This window comes from Sorex araneus, chromosome 4, assembly GCF_027595985.1.
Source record: "Sorex araneus isolate mSorAra2 chromosome 4, mSorAra2.pri, whole genome shotgun sequence".
In the NCBI taxonomy this organism is placed as follows: Eukaryota; Metazoa; Chordata; class Mammalia; order Eulipotyphla; family Soricidae; genus Sorex; species Sorex araneus.
This window is the reverse complement of record NC_073305.1, coordinates 15,532,419-15,554,874: the sequence shown is the minus strand read 5'-3', so window position 1 is coordinate 15,554,874 and position 22,456 is coordinate 15,532,419. Positions and strand designations below refer to the sequence as shown.

Genomic DNA, 22,456 nt, shown 5'->3' with positions numbered 1-22,456 from the left:
CTGTGGTTGAGGTCAGAAAATATGTTACTTTTAAATCTGAAATGCTCTTTCCAATGGGGAACCTATTGTGAGTATTATATTTGCTGGACTAGGCATATTATTCTTGGCACATTTTCAGGTAAGGAGACTATGCAGTGACCTTGAGGTTTAATCGTTCTGAATTCTGCACTTTTGTTTAAAATAAATTTAAGACATTTGCACTTTGCATTTTGATAGCAATTTTAAGAAAAGGAAAAACAAAACATTAAATATTCCACATTGAGACCTTCCAAATTTATGCTTTGTTGTTCTTTAACTATTAGGACACAAAGTGGCATCTTTAAAAGATAGTGAGCTTGACAATAATCTGAGCACTTTTTTCTTATTTTGTGATGTTATTTAAATTCACTATTTATCCCCTTCCTGTTCTACAAAAGAAATTGTAGTGAGTAGTTATCACAAGGGCATTAATAAACAGTTCTACTTTTAAATTTTGATGGAAGCATGTTTTTATTCTAGATGGTCAAATTATTGTTGTCTAGAGGCGCCAATATTAATGCTTTTGACAAAAAAGATAGACGTGCTATCCATTGGGCAGCATATATGGGTATGTACTTTTTTCATTTTTTGCATTTATGTACTTAGTAAAAGTTACATAATTTAATCTGTGCATGTGGTATAACATCTCTTTCAGGGAGTAAGAAGTACGAATTATCTAAGTTTGTTTCCCAAATGGAATCAGCCTGGTAGTATAGTGGAGTGTGGGTTGGTATTGCCATGTCAGGAGTGCACTGGGTTCAGTCCTTCTAAAAACTGTTTGAAAATAATTCTTACTTACTTTTAAGAAAGGAACATTCTAGATGCAAACTGCAATGCGTAATTTAGGTTTGTCATTTGCTAAAAGCCCGTTATTGTACCCATCGTTAAATTTTATCATGATATTAAAATAGAAATTATGAAGAAGATGCATTAGAAAGATGTATTAACAAGTACCTAAATAGGCATAGGCTTGTTTTATTAGTCCTACAATAATTTCACTGAAAGAAACTGAGGCTGGTATGGGCTATTTTGCTGTAATATGTTTCTTGAAGAAAAAAATTCTTAAGTTTGGCCAAATTTTACTCCTCAACTAATGGAATTCAAGGGAAGATAATCCTGGTGTTGAACACCCACAATCTAAGCAGCTTTGTAACTGGGGTACTAACCAAAAACTTGGTGGATTTTAGAGATAAGCTTGACAGCCAGGAAGTCAAATCAGTCTGCTTCAGAATGTTTAAAGACACCCTCCCAATCCCCTAAAAAGAGTCAAATGTGGACTTGAAAGTACTACGACCAAGCAGATGGAAGTCAATCTCTAAGCACAAAGGAAGTAAAAACTGACACAAATTTTCTGAGTCCTACAGCACTGGAATCCTGTCTCTAGGAAGAAGCCATGGACAGAGGCATTTGTTACTCATTTCTTAAAATAGAACTGAAAGTATTCCTCTCTGCAACCATGGAGCTTAGGACGTTTTCTTCCCACCCAAGGTTATAATTTGGCTTCAGCAATTTTGGCTCCTGTAACTTAGGAAAAATTACATATGAATGGGAATATCTTCTGTATAATGCTGCTATCATTCCCTAATTTACCACTCAGCACCACTGATCAAACATTTGGCCAGCCACCCTTTCTAAAAGCAGAGCTCGTCTTACCTTATTTTCATATATTTTTTCGTATCTCACTTAGAAATAAAGTATTTAAGGAATATTTGATGGAAAATTCATTTTTTTAAAACTACTTTATAAAATAAATGTAAGAAAACTAATTAAATCAGTTATAAAGATAACCAAGATCCAGGAAAGTTCTTTGTCTAGAGTAGAAATTATACCAAATAATAGTGTAATTTTATTGTTTTACTTTTTGATTGTAGGGCCACATCTAGTGATGGTCAGGGCTTACTTACTCTTGGCTTTGCACTTAGGTATCATTCCCGATGATACTTGGGATACTAGAGATTGAACCTACCTTGGTCAGCTGCATGCAAGACGAGCACTCTGCCAACTATACTATTGCTCTGGCCTCCAGTGTCTATATTGAATTGCAAGTCTGACCTTTAGTGTGGGCATATAAATAATTGAGGTTGCCAGATGCCCGTATTTAAAAAGACAGGCAGAATATACTGAATATTTTTTTCATACTATAAGATTTTTGCCCTTAATATGTCATGAACATTTTTCTTCTCTTAACTGAGGATATTACATTAAAAAGTCTCCACTAGAACTCTAAAGCTACTCCTTACACTTATAATCAAGAGGTCACACATTTAAGCAGAGTGCATTCAGGCCTTTGACCTCTGAAGAACAAGACTTGACTGAACAACTGGGTGTATTTCCCCTTCCCTTCGTTTGTTGTTTTGATATTATGATGTCCTGGGATCACATCCTTGGTGACACTTTACTGGAGATCACACACTTGTGATTGCAAAGACACCCCCAAGTTCCCCACCCCTATGGGTAGTCCTGCTGCTAGAGTCACACTCAATAGTAGTGTGGTAAACTGCCAGAGATTTAACTCGCAGCAGATGGTTTACATTTAGCACTATCTCAGTGTGTCCTTGTTTTTGTGTGATTGAAGGCAAGCGAATTTGTTGCCTCTAATTGAGCTCCAAGAATAGTTGAATATATATTATCTTTGTGCCTCAAGAATTTTTTGATTCCCAAAGAGTCACTTTTCAAAATCATTTATGAATATTAAAACTTACTCTGTTTCTTTGCCATCATTACCCATTTATATTTTGGGTGTTTCTTTGGGAATTGAGGTGGTGGTCAAGTCCAGCAGTGCGCAGGGTATAACTCATTCTCTTTGAGGGGATATAAAAATGACTTGAGCAGTTTGTAACAAATATTTTTTGGTTGCGTATATTATATATCACTGCTTTAGCCTATAGTGTATATTGGTATATATTTGATATATTTTGTAGATTGGTGTTTGAGAAATTAATACATTAAGTAGCACTGTAGCACTGTTGCCCATTGTTCATTGATTTGCTCGAGCAGGCACCAGTAACATCTCCATCGTGAGACTTGGTACTGTTTTTTGGCATATTGAATACGCCACAGGTAGCTTGCCAGTCTCTGCCATGCAGGCGGGATTCTCTCAGTTGCTTGCCGGGCTCTCTGAGAGGGACAGAGGAATCGAACCCGAGTTGACCATGTGCAAGGCAAACGCCCTACCCGCTGTGCTATCGCCACATTAAAGTAGTTTTTAAAAAATCACAAGATCTCAACCTCTTATGGTACTGTGTAGTAAACCAAAATTGGAGGGGGGAAAAGGACACATCACTAGTTGTCATTTACTTATTAGGTAGTATTTGTGGGTATATAGTGCTTTTGTTTTACAGGACCTCTTGAGAAGAGAGATTGCTTAGTTGAGCAGGGAAGACGGAAACTGGAATGGATCGTCAAGGATTAGTTGCAATGATTGGAAAGACATCAAACATAATACTGCATGCAAGGAAAAGATCCCTTAAATAAAGGCACAGAAATAGGACGAATTGTAGGATGAAGAGGAAAGCATTGTATATAATGTGATTAAAGACAATAAAGGAAAAGTGCATCTCACACTTTCTAGATACACAGCCTTCCTGGCCAACTTGTGTGTTTGGGTGGGCCTGTCACTCCCTCTGACTAATGAATTGAAAGCACTATTACCTCTGTCCTATAGCCTTTAGTAAAGCTGATGTGAGATTGCTGTCTGTTCTCTTCTGGCTTAGTAACTGGCCCTGTTCAAAATCTTACCAGCTGTCTGAGCTGGTAAGATTCCTGGTTCCAAAAAGAGCAGAGCCCTTTTGCCAAACTAGCAAGTATTACGGAGAAATAAAATACTAATTGTTTAAGCCACTGAGATTTGGGAGTTAATTGTTAATCACACCCTAGCCTTTCTGATTATATTTCTTAGCAAATTAAGTTGGTTAAGGTGATTTGATGGAAATAATAAGATAATAGAGGTTTTTTAGCTGCATGTTCTAAAGATATACCACTTTAATTTCTTTATTTATTTTCCAGCTTGGGGATCACACCTGGCAGTGCTCAAGGGGACTATTGTAGATATTCAAGATTATGTTGCATATTTCCCATAGACTTACTTATTTTTTTCAAAAACATGTTGTAGGTCATATGGAAGTAGTGAAATTACTTGTGACACACGGAGCTGAAGTGACGTGTAAGGATAAGAAGTTGTATACACCTCTTCATGCAGCAGCTTCCAGTGGAATGATCAATGTTGTCAAGTATCTTCTAGATCTTGGAGTTGATGTAGGTGTATAGATTGTGCAGTACAAAGGAGTGAAATACTTTGTGTATTTGTGAATTGATTGTTGATAGCATTATTTCAAATTTTAATAATTTCATGTAATTTTTATCTTTACAATAGGTATTATAGTCCTTTATATAATATACATGGTGCACCTAAACCTTATCTAAGTAAGTTAAGTATGTTAAGACTTAAAATTTGGAATTGAATGATTGACAGTATTTTTGTCTTTATCATATTCCAGGCCCTGTAGCTCCTTTTCAGCTATAGACACCACCAACTGAGACATATAGGGATTATTTTTTCTATGTGGTTAGGTTATTATTAGTCTTATTTACCCAGTGAGTCTGTTACTCTCTTTAAATAATGGTGTACATAGCAAAAGTAGGTAGAGAACTAGAGACATTTTGACCATCAAGTAAAAGTGTTAACCTGTGTTAATATATTGGGTTAGGAAAGGCTGTTGCTTTATCTTAATGTATTTGATTCCTAAATTGAGATAGCTATGAATACCTGTAGCCTTCACAGACCATCCTTTTAAAACACATGTACTTTACACCCACTCTTAGAATATTTACTCTTATCTTAGGTTTGGTCTGACAAATTCAGCTGGTTCTTGAAAACAGATTAATAGCAGAAAATTAGAAGGAGAGAGGGTAGGAGCTGGAGCGATAGTACAGCGGGTGGGGCGTTTGCCTTGCACTCGGCTGACCCGAGTTTGATTCCCAGCATCCCATATGGTCCCCTGAGCACTCCCAGGAGTAATTCCTGAGTGCAGAGCCAGGAATAACCCCTGTGCATTGCTGGGTGTGACCCAAAAAGCAAAAAAAAAAAAAAAAGAGAGAGAGAGAGAGAGAGGAGAGAGGGAAAGGCTCTGATAGACGGAGGCAGTTTAGATCAGCTGCAAAAAACCGAACAAGAACAAGGGAGGTGATAGTCTGGTGGACTCAGAATACATGGCAGACTGTTGAGCGGAATAGACTCTTACTATAAGGACTATGTAAGCACTTTGCCTAAAACGAGAAAGAAGTTCTTGAAAGTGTGGCATCATGAGAAAAAGTTTCAAAACTCAAACATTTGTTAAGTAGGATTTTGTAGAGTACAAACAGATGAGTTTTGTTTCAATAATTCTGATCTGTCTCAACAGAGTATAATGCTTTAAAAAAATCCCTGATCTAAAGGATAAAACCTCATTTTGATCAGTTTTGAGACCATTCTTAGCAACTTTTAAAACTTTGTTGACTGGAAAAATGTGAGGATGGAGTAGTCTTCAAAATAAGAGCTCAGACTGAGGGTGGAATTGTAGCCTCCAGTTCCATGATTGGTTTCCTAGGACTCTCATAACAAATTGTTTTAAGCTAGCAGATTTGATATCTTAAAATTCTGGAATAGGAGAATTCATTCCATGTCTCCTAGATTTTGGTAATGTATTTAGATTCGACTAAAGTGTTTTTAATTTCTACAATTTCTGTTACCAGTGATCTCACAACAAAAAGTCAAAGTTGGGAATAATTTTAAGGGGCCTAACATCCATGCAAGGCTACCAACTACAAGTTTGGGGATTTCCACAGCCACTTTCATATTAGGTGACTCACAGGAAATACTTAAAAAGTCACAGACAGCTGACATGTTCACAGTTAACACTTATGAAACAGCAAAAATACTAATTATAAAGAGTCAAAAGGAGAAATACATAGTGTGAAGTGTAGGAACATACTGAACAAAAAGGATAACTAAACATGTTTTCCTTTCCCAATAAATTTATGATTCTTTATTCTCTCTCATGAGCATGAGACAGTCTGAACTGGTAATTAGCAACATAGAAAATCTCACTTTGGTTTTGTTTTTAGAGTTTTTGTTGGGATCCTTTACATCAATTAATTTCCTGCATGGTTTGTTTCCGTCTCCAAGACTGCTTCGGAATATTTAGTGACCCAGAGTCTCTACATTACACCCCATGGTTGGTTAATCAGGAATACTTAGTCCCCGTGAACTCTCAGCTGTGGATAATCCTACCATGGGATTCATCAACTCAAAACAATTATATTCCTAGAACTGGAGAGATAGTACATCGGATAGGGCATTTGACTTTCACATAACTGGTTGTTTGACCCCCAGCACTGCATATGGTCCCCTGAGCCTCACCAGGTGTTAACCCTGAACTCGGGGTTAGGAGTAATCTCTGAGCACCGCTGGGTATGGCACCCAAATCAAATAAAATGTATTTTCATGATTGAAGAAAATAATACATACTTACATTCCCATCAGGTATGCTGTAGATCCTAGGGTTGCATAACTTTTTAAATTTTGTTTTAAAATAAATTTCTTGAAACATATACCTAATTTATATATTAGTATACCTGAGGTTGTGTAAAAATATTTAGGGCAAAAAGAGGTCACAAGTGGAAAATGTAAGAACCCTACCAAGATGACTCCTCTCACAGACATTTGGATAGAGGACAGTGCTTTATTACATAGAAGTCACATAAACTTTAAAATAACCACCCATTTTATTTATCAGCTATAGAAAGAAATTAATATAAATTGTTTCCCATTTTTTCGTATACTCATTTTGGTGAAATGTCAGCATCTAAGGCTGAAAAATATTTAATGCACAAGTCTAATACAAAATTGAATTAAATGGAAAAGATTGCCATTTGTTTATTTTTAAAACCTGGTCTCTACTTCATTATCTACTTTAATCTTTGTAATTGCAAAGTAAGTAGGCTTAAAAAGTGAACATTATTGCAACTTAAAATGTGTATGTTATTGAATATATCTCAGAATTTCCAATTTAAGGTAAATTTTTATGGTTTTCATAATTAAGAAATTGCCCCTACATAAAATGCTTTTAAATATATGTTAGTTTTGTTTTTCTATAAGATCCTTCTTGGAATCAGTTGTTCTTGTTACGAAGTAGGCATTGTACATGTGAATTGTATATACTGAATGTTCAGAGTTCATTTGAAACCAAAATGCCTGTTATCATTCATTATTTTAAAAGAACTTTAGAGTTATACACCTTATTTTTATATCTTCATCTGGGGTTTTGTTTGTTTGCTCTTTTGGTTTGGGGGCTACTCCTTGGTGTGCTCAAGGCTTGTTCCTGCCTGGGTGCTCAGATGTCACTTAGGCTCAGGGACCATGTGCGGTGCTGGGCATTGAGACCCAGTCATCTCTGTGAAAGGCAAGCGCCCTGCCCTTATATGCTATAGCTCTGGCCCTCTCTGTCTTTTTCACTTATTTTATTGCAGTCATGCATAGCTAAAATAGTTCACAGCAATTGTAATTAGCAACACTACTTTAAGGTTGTGGGTTTTTTTTTTTCCTTCCAATAGATGAACGAACCAAATGCCTATGGAAATACACCTCTTCATGTAGCCTGCTACAATGGACAAGATGTTGTAGTGAATGAACTTATAGACTGTGGTGCTAACGTAAATCAGAAGAATGAGAAAGGATTTACTCCTTTGCACTTTGCCGCTGCATCAACACATGGAGCCTTGTGTTTAGAACTTCTAGTTGGTCGTGGGGCTGATGTTAATATGAAGGTATGAAATAAAATCAGAACACATACTTTTAGTATTTATTTAGTTTACATCTTTAGTTTCTGCAATACCATTCAACAATAAAAAGGGACAAAGTGCTAATAAAAGCAAAAACACTGATGAATTATAAAATATGCTGAGTGAAGACCACACTCAGATATGTATTTCCATTCATATGAAGTTTTACGGTATAATCACTGCCTCTGAAAGGAGGGATTGATATGAAAGGGATGAGAAACTTAATCTGAATGTGCTTTTTTTTATGCTTATGTTTCATAATTAAACATTTGTCAAAACTTATGGAGCAGTGCGTTTAAGATTTGTACACATCATTATATGTAAAATTTCCCTTACATAGCCTAATAGCCACAGTTTATGTTAATGCATGCCAGTGTTTGAAGGTAGTCTGTGGTTTATCTGCAGCTGACTTTGGAAAGCAACAAATAATTGATTTGATGAAGAGCTTGCTGTGTGATAGAGCATGCTAGTGGTAGAACCTAGGTAGTATTTATATAGAATCTCATGGAAAATTATTTCAATTTTTCTTTTTTTTCTTTTTTGGGTCACACCCGGCAATGCACAGGGGCTACTCCTGGCTCTGCACTCAGGAATTACTCCTGGGGTGCTGGGAATTGAACCCAGGTCAGCCGCATGCAAGGCAAACACCCTACCTGCCCTCCCTATCCCCCCTATCCCCCCCACCTCCTGTCACTCCAGCCCTCTCAACTTTTTTTTTTTCTCCACAATATTAGAAATTCTGAAAGACTAGTACCAGTGTTTTACTGGTGAGGAGTCATTTTCTTTTTCGACTTTTTTTTTTTTTTTTTTTTTTTTATGTTTTTGGGCCATACCATGTGGCCATGTAGTCTTCAATGTTTACTCCACGCTGTGCTCAAGGTGCCATATATGTAGTGCTGGGGATCGAACCTAGGTCAGGTGCATGCATGCATGTAGCACCCACTATACTAATCTTCTCTGGTTCAGTCATGTCATTTTGAGGAGCCTTTTAGTATAGACAAATGGGAAAATTTTTGTCAAAGTAAATGTACTGGGGTGAAATGATAATACAGCGGGTAGGGCATTTGTCTTGCATGCAGCCGACCCGAGTTCGATTCCCAGCATCCCATATGGTCCCCTGAGCATCACCAGGAGTAATTCCTGAGTGCAAAGCCAGGAGTAACTCTGTGCATCACCAGGTGTGACCCAAAAACAAAACAAGTAAATGTATTTTTTCACTGTATGGTTCTGTGAAAAAGCACATGTAACCAAGATTTTGAACATCAGTACTTTATTGTGTACAATCAGTTTTTCCAAGATGATTTTACCAATTGCTTCTGTATTAATTCATCACTTCACTTTTTGACCACATGTCCAGACTATATCTTAAGAAGAAAAAAAAATGTGTACAGAAAAATTGAACCAGTTTGGTAGGTTTAGTAAAGATGTTAGACTGAGTGTGGTCTTTAAAATTTGATTTAAAAGAGATTTAGTTGCTTTTATAGTGCGGTTATTATCTTCCAGACTGGTAGTGTGAAGGAGATTTTTTTTCTTACCTCTTTGAGGAAGACTTTAAGATTACCTTATATTGCTAACCTTCATGTTTTCTTCATCACTATCAACTCCTTCCTCTATATTTTCCTTCTATCCCTTTATCTGCTTGGATGTTTCTTAAGTTGTAGATGACTGGAAAGTGAGTTTAGGTTTGTAAAAGTTCCATTTATAAGTTTTCTCTATTGCTTGTCCTATAAAATACAACAGGGCAGGGGTTAAGGCACTTGGGTTGCATGTGACTGACCCTGGTTCTATCCCTGGCACTACATATGGTCCCCTGAGTATTGTAGGGGATGCCTTAAAAACCCAGATAAGTAGATTATGTGGCAGGGATTTGTATCATGGTAAATTGTGATGCTAGCAAGTGTGAAGCCGAGTACAGTCCCTGGTGCTTGATGGCTTCCTGAACACTATTGCTTTGGTCCTGTAGCAGTTGCACTGCCAGGCCTGGCATATGGCCCCTATGTACCATGCTGCCAGGTCTCTGCATCTCCAGGAGTGGTCCCTATTAAAAAAATATAAATGTTTAATACATGTGTGGTTTTTATAACCTTGCTTAAACAAACAAGCCTTACAACATTGAATTTATTGCTTGCACAAATTTTTCACATCCCCTCCTCTTTTATTTTTTGTGGTGTGGGGTATTGAACCCAGAGTTAGTCTCACAATATAAGACATTTTCTCGGGGCTGAAGTGATAGATAGCACAGCGGGTAGGGCATATGCCTTGCACATAGCCGATCCAGGTTCAAATCCCAGCATCCCATATGGCCAGGAGTAATTCCTGAATGCAGAGCCAGGAGTAACCCCTGTGCATTGCCGGGTGTGACCCAAAAAGCCAAAAACAAGAAAAAAAAGGCGTTTTCTCTACCATTAAACTACATCACTAAACCAGTAAATTTTGGTCTGATAAAATAGCACCAAAGATTTATTTTATCTGACTATTGGTTTTTTATTTGTATGTGAAACTAGCTTGTAGAATTTGGTGGGGGGGGTTGTTTTTTTATTTTTTTGCTTTTTGGGTCACACCTGGAAATGCACAGGGATTACTCCTAGCTCTATACTCAGGAATTACTCCTTGCAGTGCTCGGGACTGTATGGGATGCTGGGATTCGAACCCAGGTTGGCCGGCAACATTGGAAAGTGAGGCAAACGTCCTACCCGCTGTGCTATCGCTCCAGCCCTGGGTTTTTGTTTTTTTGTTTTTAGCTTTAAACTTGGATGGTCACTTAAAAAAAAAAAATTGAAGAGGCTAGAGTGATAGTCCAACAAGTAGGGCATTTGTCTTGCACATGGCCAGCCTGGGTTCGATCCCCAGCATCACATCTGGATACTGAGCCCCTTAGTGCAGAGCCAGGAGTAACCTCTAAGCATCACTGGGTGTGACCCAAAAAGAAAAAACATTAAAAGGAAAACCCCAGTACAGAGAGAGAATTGTGGTTCTCCCAATACATCTAAAGTCTAGATGTCTTTTGTATATTGGAAATCAACTTTGAATGATCAGAGTTTAGAAAATAAAAGTGTTGATCCATTGAACCTATAGGCATACAGACAAGGACTCTACCACATATTACTGTATTTAGTCTCAGGGTTGGTAAAACAAAGTATAGGGTGGAGATTAAGTTAATAATAAGCCTAACATGTGAAGTTTTTCAAAACAACCTGAAGCAGTGCTTACAATATGTAAATTGTTAGTGATCATTGTTTTTTAATTGTTTTTGTTCATTTGGTTGCTATTGTCTGCGGGGGAGGAGTGGATAATAATAGTTAATAATTAAAACTTGCTGTATTTGGGAGCTGAGGAGATGGTTTAAAGCGCTGAAGCCCATGCCTTTTATTGTGAACTCGATATAATCCAGTGCACCACATGGTCCTCTAGACACTGTAACAAGCCAGGAGTAGCTCCTGAAATTTGCTCCTTTTGGCTCAAAGTGCACCAACAATATAAAATTAATACATTAGGGTCAGAGATGTTGCTCAAACACAAAGTGAATGACTTGCATACAGAAGACCTAGGTTCTGTCCCTGGCACCATTAAAAAAAATCAGAATAAAAGCCTAAGTTTAGGACTGGAGAGATAGAACAGAAGTTAAGGCACTTGCCATACATGTGACTGACCTCAGTTGAAACCCTGGCACTGTATATTGTCACATGAGCCCTGCCAGGAGTGACCCCTGAGCACAGAGCCAGGAACAGACCTTGAATACTTTGGGTATGACCAAAGCACCACCACCACAAGCCCAACCACTAAATAAGTAAATAAGTAAAATATTGGTATATATTATAAGGAGTATTTTGAATGGCACTAGAAACTGACATCCCACTGCTAAGTGATTGAAGAACTTGTTTGCTTGAAATTTTTTTGTAGAATTAAATATTTAGCTCTTTATGAAGTTGATCTTATAAGAAATTCTAAAAGACATCTATACAGTACAAGTTCTGTATAAACTTATGATACCTTTCACATTTCAATTTTGATAACTTTTTTTAAAATTTTAATGCTATGGGGGGTTGAGTCACAGTGATGCTCAAGGCTCCGCACTCATGAATCATTCTTGGCAGTGCTCTAAGGAGCATGTTCCAGGCTGGGGATAGAACCTAGGTCTTCCTTACCACTGTAGTACTGTCATCTCATTGTTCATCGATTTGCTCGAGCGGGCACCAGTAACATCTCCATTGTGAGAATATCCTACCCTCTGTACTATCACTCCAGCCCCCAAAGGAGTTTTAGTCACTAACTCATTGTTTCATATTTGGAGCTCCTTTAAAATTTCAGATTTTCTACATTAAATACATCAGTGATTTTTTTTTCTGGTTATTTTAAGTGATCTAGGAAAATTGCTAACATTTATTAAAAATTAAAAATGTTATTCAAATGAACTATATGTCAAATTAATGATTACCCCCTGTATTTACTTGGTCAAGGAGGGGTACAGCATTTCTTAGAGAACAAATGGAAAAACAATATGAAATTTTGAAATGGGAAACACGTGTACATTCTGGTGTCATTCCAGATTATATAACTGTCACTGAATCATATCATGTGTTTTGATTTCCCTACCTGTGAAATAGAAGTAGTAGATTAGAGTGTACCTACCATGTAAAATGTTCTATAAACTGTAGTTTATAATATTTTTGCTTTATGATACTCATGCTACAGTTTATTTGAAGTTTTGGATGCTTAAAATAGACTTAAAATAGACTTATGTTTAACTTAATGCTTGACTTAAAGTTATATTTAAAATGTGCAAAAGGGTTTAAAAAATAAAACTAAGGATTTTTGATATAACAATAATTTTAAATCTCTTTGGTTATTTCAGAGCAAAGATGGTAAAACCCCACTGCATATGACTGCCCTCCATGGTAGATTCTCCAGATCACAAACTATTATCCAGAGTGGTAAAAAGTATTTCTGTTTGTTTTTTTTCTTAAATGTAATAAAATATATTTTTTATTTTTTAATCCACAAAATGGAATGATATTAAGGAATTCATACAGTCTGTATCTTTGTGTATCAGATCTCATAAAAACTCAATAATATGCCATATATGGTATTTTTATTACTGAAGTATAAATGTAGAATTTTCACTTCTCAGTCTTAATTTATCATGGTTAATTTTGGTTTTTTAAAATGTATTGCTAAGACAAAAACTGCATTTTATATATATATACAATATATATATTAACTCTTGCATTAATGTCTCCCCTTTTTTAATATTTTTGACAGTTTTTAAGGTTTAAATTTTGTTCTAAACTTGGGGGTTATTTAGTCTCTTGAAAAGAAAAATAGTACTAGGTGAGCTAAACTTTTAAACAGTAATTTTTTTTAATTTTATTTTATTATTTTTTTTGGGGGGGTCACACCCGGTGATGCACAGGGGTTACTCCTGGCTCTGCACTCAGGAATTACCCCTGGCAGTGCTCAGGGGACCTGGCAGTGCTCTAGGGGCCATATGGGATGCTGGGATTCAAACCCAAGTCGGCCACGTGCAAGGCAAATGCCCTACCCGCTGTGCTTTGCTCCAGCCCCAAACAGTAATTTTTTTTTTAATTTATGTTTTTCTTTTTGGGTCACACCTGGCAATGCACAGGAGTCACTCCTGGCTCTGCACTCAGGAATCACCCCTGGCAGTGCGCAGGGGACCATATGGGATGCTGGGAATCGAACCCGGGTTGGCTGTGTGCAAGGCAAACGCCCTACCGGCTGTGCTATTGCTCCAGCCCCAAACAAACAGTAATTTTTAAATGTGTCACTTGAAGGCAGTATCTCAAGCCGTGTTCCAAGGAACTGATGGAGAATATTTTCTCAAAATAAGTGTTTTGCAGGGACATTAGTAGGCATGGGTGCATAATCAAGATAATCAGTGAAGTTTTGCATTCTTCTGAAGATACAGAGTGTGCATGTCGAAATTCTGAAAAGCTGGGACTAAGGACATAGCTTGGGGTCATAGGTGTATAGTTCAGTTCTGGTACCATATATCCTCCTGTGTACTAACAGGTGTACCCCTGGTGGTGCCCCAGAGCACCACTTGACTAAGGATTGAACTCAAGTTTGTCTCTAAGGAAAAGTGCTTATGGGACTCAGAAGATGGTTCTGTGGCTTAAAGAACTTCCCTGACAGGCTAAAGGCCTCCAAAGCAATCCTGACTGCCAAGGATCTAGGGTCCCCAAGTAAGGGAAGGAAAACAATGTGTTTGTTTTAGTACAGTGGTTTTCAAATTTGTTGAAACCCCAAAATCCTTTGTCATTTTTAAACCTATTAAAATCTTATGCTCAATTCACCGAAATGTTTTAAATGTCCTATGTAATCCAAGCACATGACTCAGTAAATTGTGCAGTGAATAAAATCTAAATTGTTATATCCATTAATTTGTGCTAGAATAGTGTTTTATGTTACTTCCTTGTAATAGGTTACTTGCTCTTAAGTCCAGTGTCTAATACTGTATCCTTTGTTGTAGGAGCTGCAATAGACTGTGAGGATAAGAATGGAAACACCCCTTTGCACATAGCTGCACGGTATGGCCATGAGCTGCTAATCAACACTCTTATTACAAGTGGTGCTGACACTGCAAAGTAAGTACTTAACGTTGTGTTGATAGCCATGACAGGAAGCACACAAGAAAGGAAGTTGCCATTTTGGTATTTCTAGTACAAATGTGGATTTTGCCTTAGAATTGCACTGATTGCTTGAATAGTTATATTTTGTAGCTATTTCTATATTATGATTAAGCACTTTTGATTAGAGCTTTAAATTTTTACAATCTTAATTATTTTTCACCTAAAATATATATTTTTTAATTTTATTAAGTACTTTTTTTTTTAATCTGAATACTAACTGTAGAGACTGTTTTTCCCCCCTACATAGCTGCTGGAAAGGATCCCCTTCTTTACTTTGGGCACAAGAGGGATGTTTTGGTTTGAATTTTGGTTAGTTGTTTTGAGGGCCACAGCTAGCAATGTTCACAGCTTTGCGCTCAGGAGTCACTCCTGGCAGGGCTCAGGAGACTCTCTGGGAGCTGGGAATAGAACCTGGATTGGCCACATATCAGGGCAGGCACCTTACCCACTGTAGTGTCTCTTCAGCCCAGATCTCAATTTTTAAAATCTATTTTACCTGTTTGCTGGAGTGATAGCGCAGCGGGTAGGGCATTCGCCCTGCACGAGGCCGACCGGGGTTTGATTCCTCCACCCCTCTCGAAGAGCCTTTGCAAGCTACAGAGAGTATCTCACCTGCACGGTGGAGCCTGGCAAGCTACACATGGCATATTCGATATGCCAAAAACAGTAATAGCAAGTCTCACAATGGAAAAATTACTGGTGCCCACTCGAGCAAATTGATGAGCAACAGGATTACAGTGATACAGTGATTTTTACCTGTATTGTTTGGATTTTTTTTTTGCTTAGTTTTGTTTGTTTTGGAGGTCACTCCTTGTACTTTACCTAGGCAGTTCTTGGGAGTCATTTAGTGCTAGCGAGCAAACCTACAACCTCTCATAAGCAGGACCTATGTCTTTCCTCTTGAACCGTATCCCAGCCCATTTCTTATTTTTATATAATATAGATATGTTTTCATTTAAGATTTTGTTTGAAATCTGTAATCTCTTGCATTCCTAAAAAAATACTTAAATTGATGTTTGTTATTCTAATGGGTTTTTATTTTTTTATCATGTTTATATGCAAGTGTGTTTATTATTTGAAATCTTTTAAACTTTTTACAAGTGACATCCCACTATACTTACAATTCTTATATGGAACTGTTAATTGAATGTTTGAGTGGGACACTCCTGCCTCTGTGCTCAGGGATCACTCCTGGAGGGACTTTGCAGCTGTATAGGTTGCTAGGGATCAAACCCAGGTTGGCTGTTTGCAAGGCATGCACCTTACCCACCGTACTAGCCCCACATTTGGTTGTTTCTTGTTTTAGGTTTTTATCTTCAAATAACTCTGGGTCATTTACAAATTTATTTTCTGTAAAGTGGTCACAGTTATTCATTGGAGCGTGTGTTGGGCCATACCCCTGGTAGGACTTGGGACCATTGCAGTGCAAAGGATCGAACCTGAGTCGGTTGCATTCAGGGAAAGCACCTTACCCACTCTGCTACCTCTCTGGACCCTCAGTTATTATCACTACACACAAGTTGCTTTACTTTTTTTTCTATTCTAAAAATAATTACGTTTTCCTTGCCATTTGCCTCATTAAATTATTAATGAGGATTAATAATTTGGTGGGGATTTTCTTTCTAGTCCAATGTCCAGAAACATTTTGGTTGATACATAATTTGAGAAATGTGGTGCTGGCCTGAACAGATAATATGCCCCGCATAACTGCATACATGAACTCATCTTCTGCCCCCAGCAAATGCCTTATTGACTGAGAGTAATGTCGCGATAGAAGAACCCTGCTCGTAAAGAAAATTTTCTGGACAATAAGTTTATACCCACTTTAAACCTTTGGACAAATTGCTGTATAATGTGTTAAAATTGATTGTATTTTTCTTGTGTTGTGATAAAGATTCTGTCCTGTTTAATTTAGGCGTGGCATACATGGAATGTTCCCCCTTCATTTGGCAGCCTTAAGTGGTTTTTCAGATTGCTGCAGGAAACTCCTTTCTTCTGGTAAAAATAATTTTGACAGTATTTTTTTAATTGAGACTAATTGACAAAATACTAGTTTCTGGTATACAGTATATTGGATACTTGAATTAACCCACATAAAATTCGGGATATTTACTAAACTGTGTAACTGCCACTATAAAATTTAACAGATTTTATAAGCAAACCTCCTTTTTTGGGGGGCTCCCTTTTTCTTGGGTACTGTTTTTGTTGCTGTTGTTGTTATTGTTGTTTGTTTTGGAGCCACACTTGGTGGTACTCCTGAGCTCGTTCAGGCTCTGTGTTGGGGTTTGCTGTCAAAGGTGCTGTTCAGGAATCCATAGTATTTGGGAGACATGGGCGATTGAACTTGCACCTCCATTATGCAAAGCATGTGTTTTTCCCATTGAACTGTCTGAACTATCGATCCTCCCTCTTTTTTTTAAAGCATGATCTTGCACTGGCACAAAGATTACACTGCTTAAAGTGAAAGTTCAGATGATGTATACAATTTTTTTTTAGACAATAAAGTATTATTTAGTCTTTTTTCTGTGTAGAACTAGGGAGGAATTAAGTCTTACATATGTCTTACATATGTAAGGCATCCACTCTTCACTATGTCACATCCTCAGCTTAATAGAGTATTTATTTTCCTTTTTATATTTGTTTAATACTTGGACCCTCACAAGTAGGCTGAATACACTTTTACCTTTGAGTTATGTCCCAGCCTCTCCTATAAAGAATTTTTAAATTATGTACAAACAAAATTTTTGGCTTTTGATACATACTTTAAAAAAAAAAATAGACCAGTATACTATCAAGCTACTCTCTGTGTAATACCAGAAATCAAACCTGGGGCCTCTTATGTGCAGTTCAGGTGCTTTGTAACTGAATCACATCCCTAGCCCCAATATGACTTTTTCCTTTTTAATTTTTCTTATAATACACTGTGGTTTACAGTAGTATTAGGCATGCAATATTTACCTCCATACCCACTACAGTATCATCATCCTTCCACCATTGTCTCAAGGTTCTCTCCCACCCTAAAATCATTTTTACATACCATAGAAAATCAGGAAAAGTGTGTCACACTCTGGTCATAATTTATTGTGATGGTCTGGAACTGAATCTGCAGTATCTTTGAGATAGACCTGTGTTTTCTTATTACCAAATAATTATTCTACTACCCCTGTGACTTTTAAACAAGCCTAGCTTGTTTTTTTTAAAAAACTGTCTTTTTAAAATCTGGTCCTTTAGTGGCTGTTATTTTTAATAATTTTGTACCTATATGGAATTCATAGTTTTATTGTTAAGAGGTGTTATTCTTAATAAAATATCTATAATGTTAAATCAGATATTACTGGTGCCCGCTCGAGCAAATCAATGAGCGAAGGGATGACAGTAACAGTGACAGTAATGTTAAATACACATTTATGGTGCATAAAAGATGTGTTACTTCTTGTAGGCTTTGATATAGATACCCCAGATGATTTTGGGCGGACCTGTCTACATGCAGCAGCAGCTGGAGGGTAGGTTAACAGTATTTTTGCTTCTTTAAAAAAAAAAAGTAAATGGTAGTCACTGACTACATCCAGGTGTTGCCCCAAAACAAATACCAAAAAAAAAAGGAGTATTTTGTGGCAGCTTTGCTTTTTGTCTTTCTTCCTCAATATTAGTTCTAGGATCCTACAAAATAGGAAATGACGCATAACATGATTTTGACAGAAGAAAGTTTATAGTAGTAGAAATTGCTATTTTACCTTCTGCCTAATGCATAAGTTGACATTGTGACAATAGTTGGAAATGATCACTCTAGACAAGAATTGAGTGCTGAGAGTGGGTAAAAGAATATACATAAGAATTTGTCAGTATCTATATTGCAAACCATAATGCCCAGAAGGGGACAGAGTTGGGGGAGAAAGAGAGGAGATAAGAGAGAGAGCCATGGGGGTGGTGAAAAATATACACTAGAGAAGAAATAGGTATTGGTGTATCCTAGGACTGAAACCCAGTCAGGAACAACTTTGCAACTGTGTATCTCAGTGATTCAATAAAAAGTAAATAAAATCATCAAGTATCTAGGAATCAACAAAAGATGTGGAAGATACAAAAACCTTTAAATCACTTAAAGAGAACAAAGACTTAGGAAATAGAAAAATACTCCATTCTAATGGACTGGATTGAAGGAATCAATATTGTTAAATTGACTATCCTGCCTAAACTATTATTAGATTCAACACAATCTCCAACCAAACTGAGATGATATTCTTTAAAGACCTAGAAAAGTCAGTAATAAAATTCGTATGGAACCAGAAGAAACCCCGAAAAGCCAGAACCATACTGTAAAATAAGAAATTGAAAGACATCTTTAAAAAAAAAAGGCTGCTGAAAAATAAACTAATAAATTAAAGTATTGCTTCCAAAGAAAAATCATTCCTGTATAAATAAGTCTATATTTTGAATTGAAAACATCAAAACATGGAAATGAACTAGATACTTGCTATTCTGGGTAGATGTCTAGGTTTTTTTAAATCTTTATTTCAGGAGAAAACATTAATGGTCTTGTTATGTCCTTTTGGTTCAGAGGGTATTTGCGCCACACCTGGCAGTGCTCAGGGCTTACTCCTTACTGTGTACTCAGGGATCATACCTGAGTGGGAGTAGGGGACTGTATGAGGTGACAGGGATCGAATCCAGATGCAAGAGGAGGATCTTAGCCACTGTCCTATTACTCCAGCCCCAAATGTCTTGCCTCCACTGATGATTAATACATAGGAAGGAGAAGTCTGAAGGCAAAGGTTTTAAATACTAGTTTTGGGGGGAATATGTGTGTTTGTGCCACACCTAGCTGCGCTCAGGGCTTTCTCCGGACTGCACTCAGGTGTCACTCCTGGCAGGGCTTGGGACCATGTATGTGACGCTGGGGATCTAATACTGGGTTAGCCATATGCAGGGCAAGCTTTCTGACCTTGACGGTTGGCTTCGAACGAACAACCGAGTTCAACTGAAATCTTGGTCTCTGTAGCACGCTGCTAGTCTAATGCTTCTCTTAATTTAGATCCTAAATCTGAGGAGCTATTTAACTAGTTCAATTTTGTTTGGGCCCACACCCATCCATGCTCAATGTTTACTCCTAGCTCAGTGTTCAGGGATCATTCATGGCTGAACTTAGGGGACCAGGCTGGAGATGGAACCTGAGTCAGCCCCTTGCACTGTTCATTCTTCTAACTTTATTTTCTCTGGATAGGAATTTGGAGTGCCTAAACCTTCTGCTGAATACTGGTGCTGCAGACTTCAACAAAAAGGACAAATTTGGAAGGTAGGATGTGTTATAACTCTTCTCTAGAGCTTTATTAATGTTACTGTTAATGACTTGACTTTCTAACTGGTTTATGATTATTAACTCAACAATTTAACATCTACATTGTTTGTGCTGAACTGACACAGCGTGACGTGTTGAGAGGTCAAATGAAGTTTTGTCTATCCTCACCCATAGTTTTCTATAAATTGTATCCTTGCCTAAAACTCAGATAACCAGTTACAACTTTATCTTATCTGTACCATTATAACTCGATAACACTCTTTCTTCTACAATAACTTATAGTCATGTAATGTTAAAACCCTGTCGTTCTTAGGTTCCTTCAAGAAACTAATAGCACCTAGAACTTTGCCTATATTTGGTTAAGATCCCTGGTTGGAAGAAGGAAGTTGGTTAGGAATAGAGACACACACACACATGCCTATGATATATATGTTCCAATTTTTAAACCAGTTATTAGCATGTTGAGTACATTTCCTGTTATGATTTGCAGATGACTGTGAAATGGTAGAATCTCTTTTTAGTCAGTCACTCAGCCCTTTTCAAATTATCATTCTCACTGTTCACCATCAGCGCTCATTGTTACTAGCCACTAACTGGAGTAGCAGTATTTAAAGCTACTATCATTTATTGTTACTTCAGATAAGAATTGAACCCAGGGTGTACTTGAATCATACTGGAAAGGATTAAAAGTAGTTTGGATTAATTTGAAAAATAGGGTTGGCATTGAGTAGATTTATCTATCAAAAGTTTGAGAATTGTATATCAAAGTGTCTAATAGAAGAAGGTATATGTGTGTCTGAGATAAGTGAATGAATGTATGAGTCAAAAAACTGCCATTTGATCCTGTAATTATTTTAAGGGATAGACTGCTTATAAGCCTACTAATGAGAATTAATGACAGGCAAAATCTAAACTCACTTTGGTTCTGGAATGCAGTATTTTTATAGCTAATTTGTTTTTATAATTAAATTTTCTTCAAGTTGTATTAGCTTATGGAACTTGAAGCATTCCATACTAGAAAAAGCAAGCAAGATCTTTTGAAGTATATTCTGACTTTGAAGGCGTGACCATAAGTCAGGGTTATTTGCTTTTTAAGAAATATCCTGAGGCTGGAGCGATAGTACAGCGGGTAGGGCGTTTGCCTTGCACGCGGCCGACCCGGGTTCGATTCCCAGCATCCCATATGGCCCCCCAGCACCGCCAGGAGTAACCCCTGTGCACTGCTGGGTGTGACCCAAAAAGAAAAGAAAAAAAAAAGGAAATAACCTTTTAAAAAAAGAAAGAAAGAAATATTCTTATACAATTACCGTATAAAATAACATGTTTTGGTATTACAAACATTTTCTTGGAAAAAATTTCATCTTGACTAGACCAAATTTTCCTTCATTTTCTGTGTTTACTTGAAAACTGATTTGCAGCTCTACCAAGTAATTACTATAACTAAGCATTATTTTTAATGCTTCTATTTTTCTCTTACCTTTTATTCCTCTACTGAGACATGAACAGAATCTTCTGTTTCTGTAATTGGAACACTTTTTATTAGTATATGGGAAGCTTTGTTAAAATGAAAATTTTCAACTTTCTAAACAGAATATAATATGAATGTGTCTGTCTTCCTCTCAAAATTGGATTTGTTATGTCTGGGATCTCTTGAAGAATTTAACTATGTTCCTATTCTTAGAGGTTCTCTGCCTCCTAATTCTATCCTCCTAGAATTCTCTTTGGCCCTCCAAAGACTTAATATGTGGTACAAATCCATCTCAGGCTCACTATAAATACAGTATTTGTAGCTAGGGTAGAGTTACAACTGTGTTCTTACTGGTATATGTTTCTGGCTCTGATTTTCTTATTTTAACTTGGGCATAAAGATCTCCACTGCACTATGCTGCTGCCAACTGCAATTACCAGTGCCTGTTTGCTCTTGTGGGATCAGGAGCAAGTGTTAATGACCTTGATGAAAGAGGCTGCACACCCCTGCACTATGCAGCTACGTCAGACACAGATGGCAAGTAAGTATCATGTGCTATTAATGAAGGAGTACTGTTTCTCTAAACCAGCATTTTCCATAGGGATGACACTGCAAATTTATATTCTTTTATTGCCTGGGGGCCATCCCTGCTTGTGCTCAGGGGCTGCTCTCAATTCTGTCAGTTCTGTTTTGGCGGTGTTTGAAGGACCATGCTGTGCCAAGGAACAAACCCAGGTTCTTACTTGCCTATCATACACTCCAGTGCATTAATCAGATTATCTTCTCGGCCCTCTCCATATTGTTCATCTTTCCTTGAGTCTACGTGTTAGAAATATCTGCTTATTTCTAAGCTACAGTTACCATTTCCACTCAGCACCTTGCCCTTATTGATTAGGACTTATGAAAGGATGGTCTCTTATCATTGTTCTCCCTGCCAAAAGAATTTATTACCATTTTTTTTTTAAATCTACATTCTTTTTGCAGAGATAGCAAACATGGGCAGTGTCATCCCAAAATAGAGTTTACTGGAATACTAGTATCCTTCATAGGATGAAGAGTTCAATTTGCAAGGGGATCCAACTAAATTAATATCCATGAAGGGAGTGACTGAACTGGTGGAATTGGTGCTAAATACCGTTGTTTTAAATGAGGAAATTAGATTAAGAAGAAAATTGAATTTAGTATGACTAAATGAAGACAAAGGAA

The 22,456-nt window shown here is 37.2% G+C and overlaps 1 protein-coding gene across 8 annotated transcripts in view; it reads left to right on the top strand.

The window, feature by feature from the left end:
- ANKRD28 (ankyrin repeat domain 28) overlaps window positions 1-22,456 on the top strand; it is a 168,519-nt gene that overhangs the window by 110,194 nt on the left and 35,869 nt on the right. For 7 of the 8 annotated variants that reach the window (XM_055137225.1, XM_055137223.1, XM_055137224.1 and 4 more), the window contains 9 exons: window positions 499-586; window positions 4,130-4,272; window positions 7,609-7,821; window positions 12,689-12,767; window positions 14,327-14,441; window positions 16,402-16,484; window positions 17,926-17,989; window positions 19,708-19,779; window positions 21,651-21,791. In XM_055137225.1, coding sequence (XP_054993200.1) covers window positions 499-586; window positions 4,130-4,272; window positions 7,609-7,821; window positions 12,689-12,767; window positions 14,327-14,441; window positions 16,402-16,484; window positions 17,926-17,989; window positions 19,708-19,779; window positions 21,651-21,791 — 998 coding nt within the window. Of the gene's footprint in view, window positions 1-498; window positions 587-4,129; window positions 4,273-7,608; window positions 7,822-12,688; window positions 12,768-14,326; window positions 14,446-16,401; window positions 16,485-17,925; window positions 17,990-19,707; window positions 19,780-21,650; window positions 21,792-22,456 lie in introns of those variants that run through there. The other variant, XM_055137229.1, reaches the window with a different exon arrangement.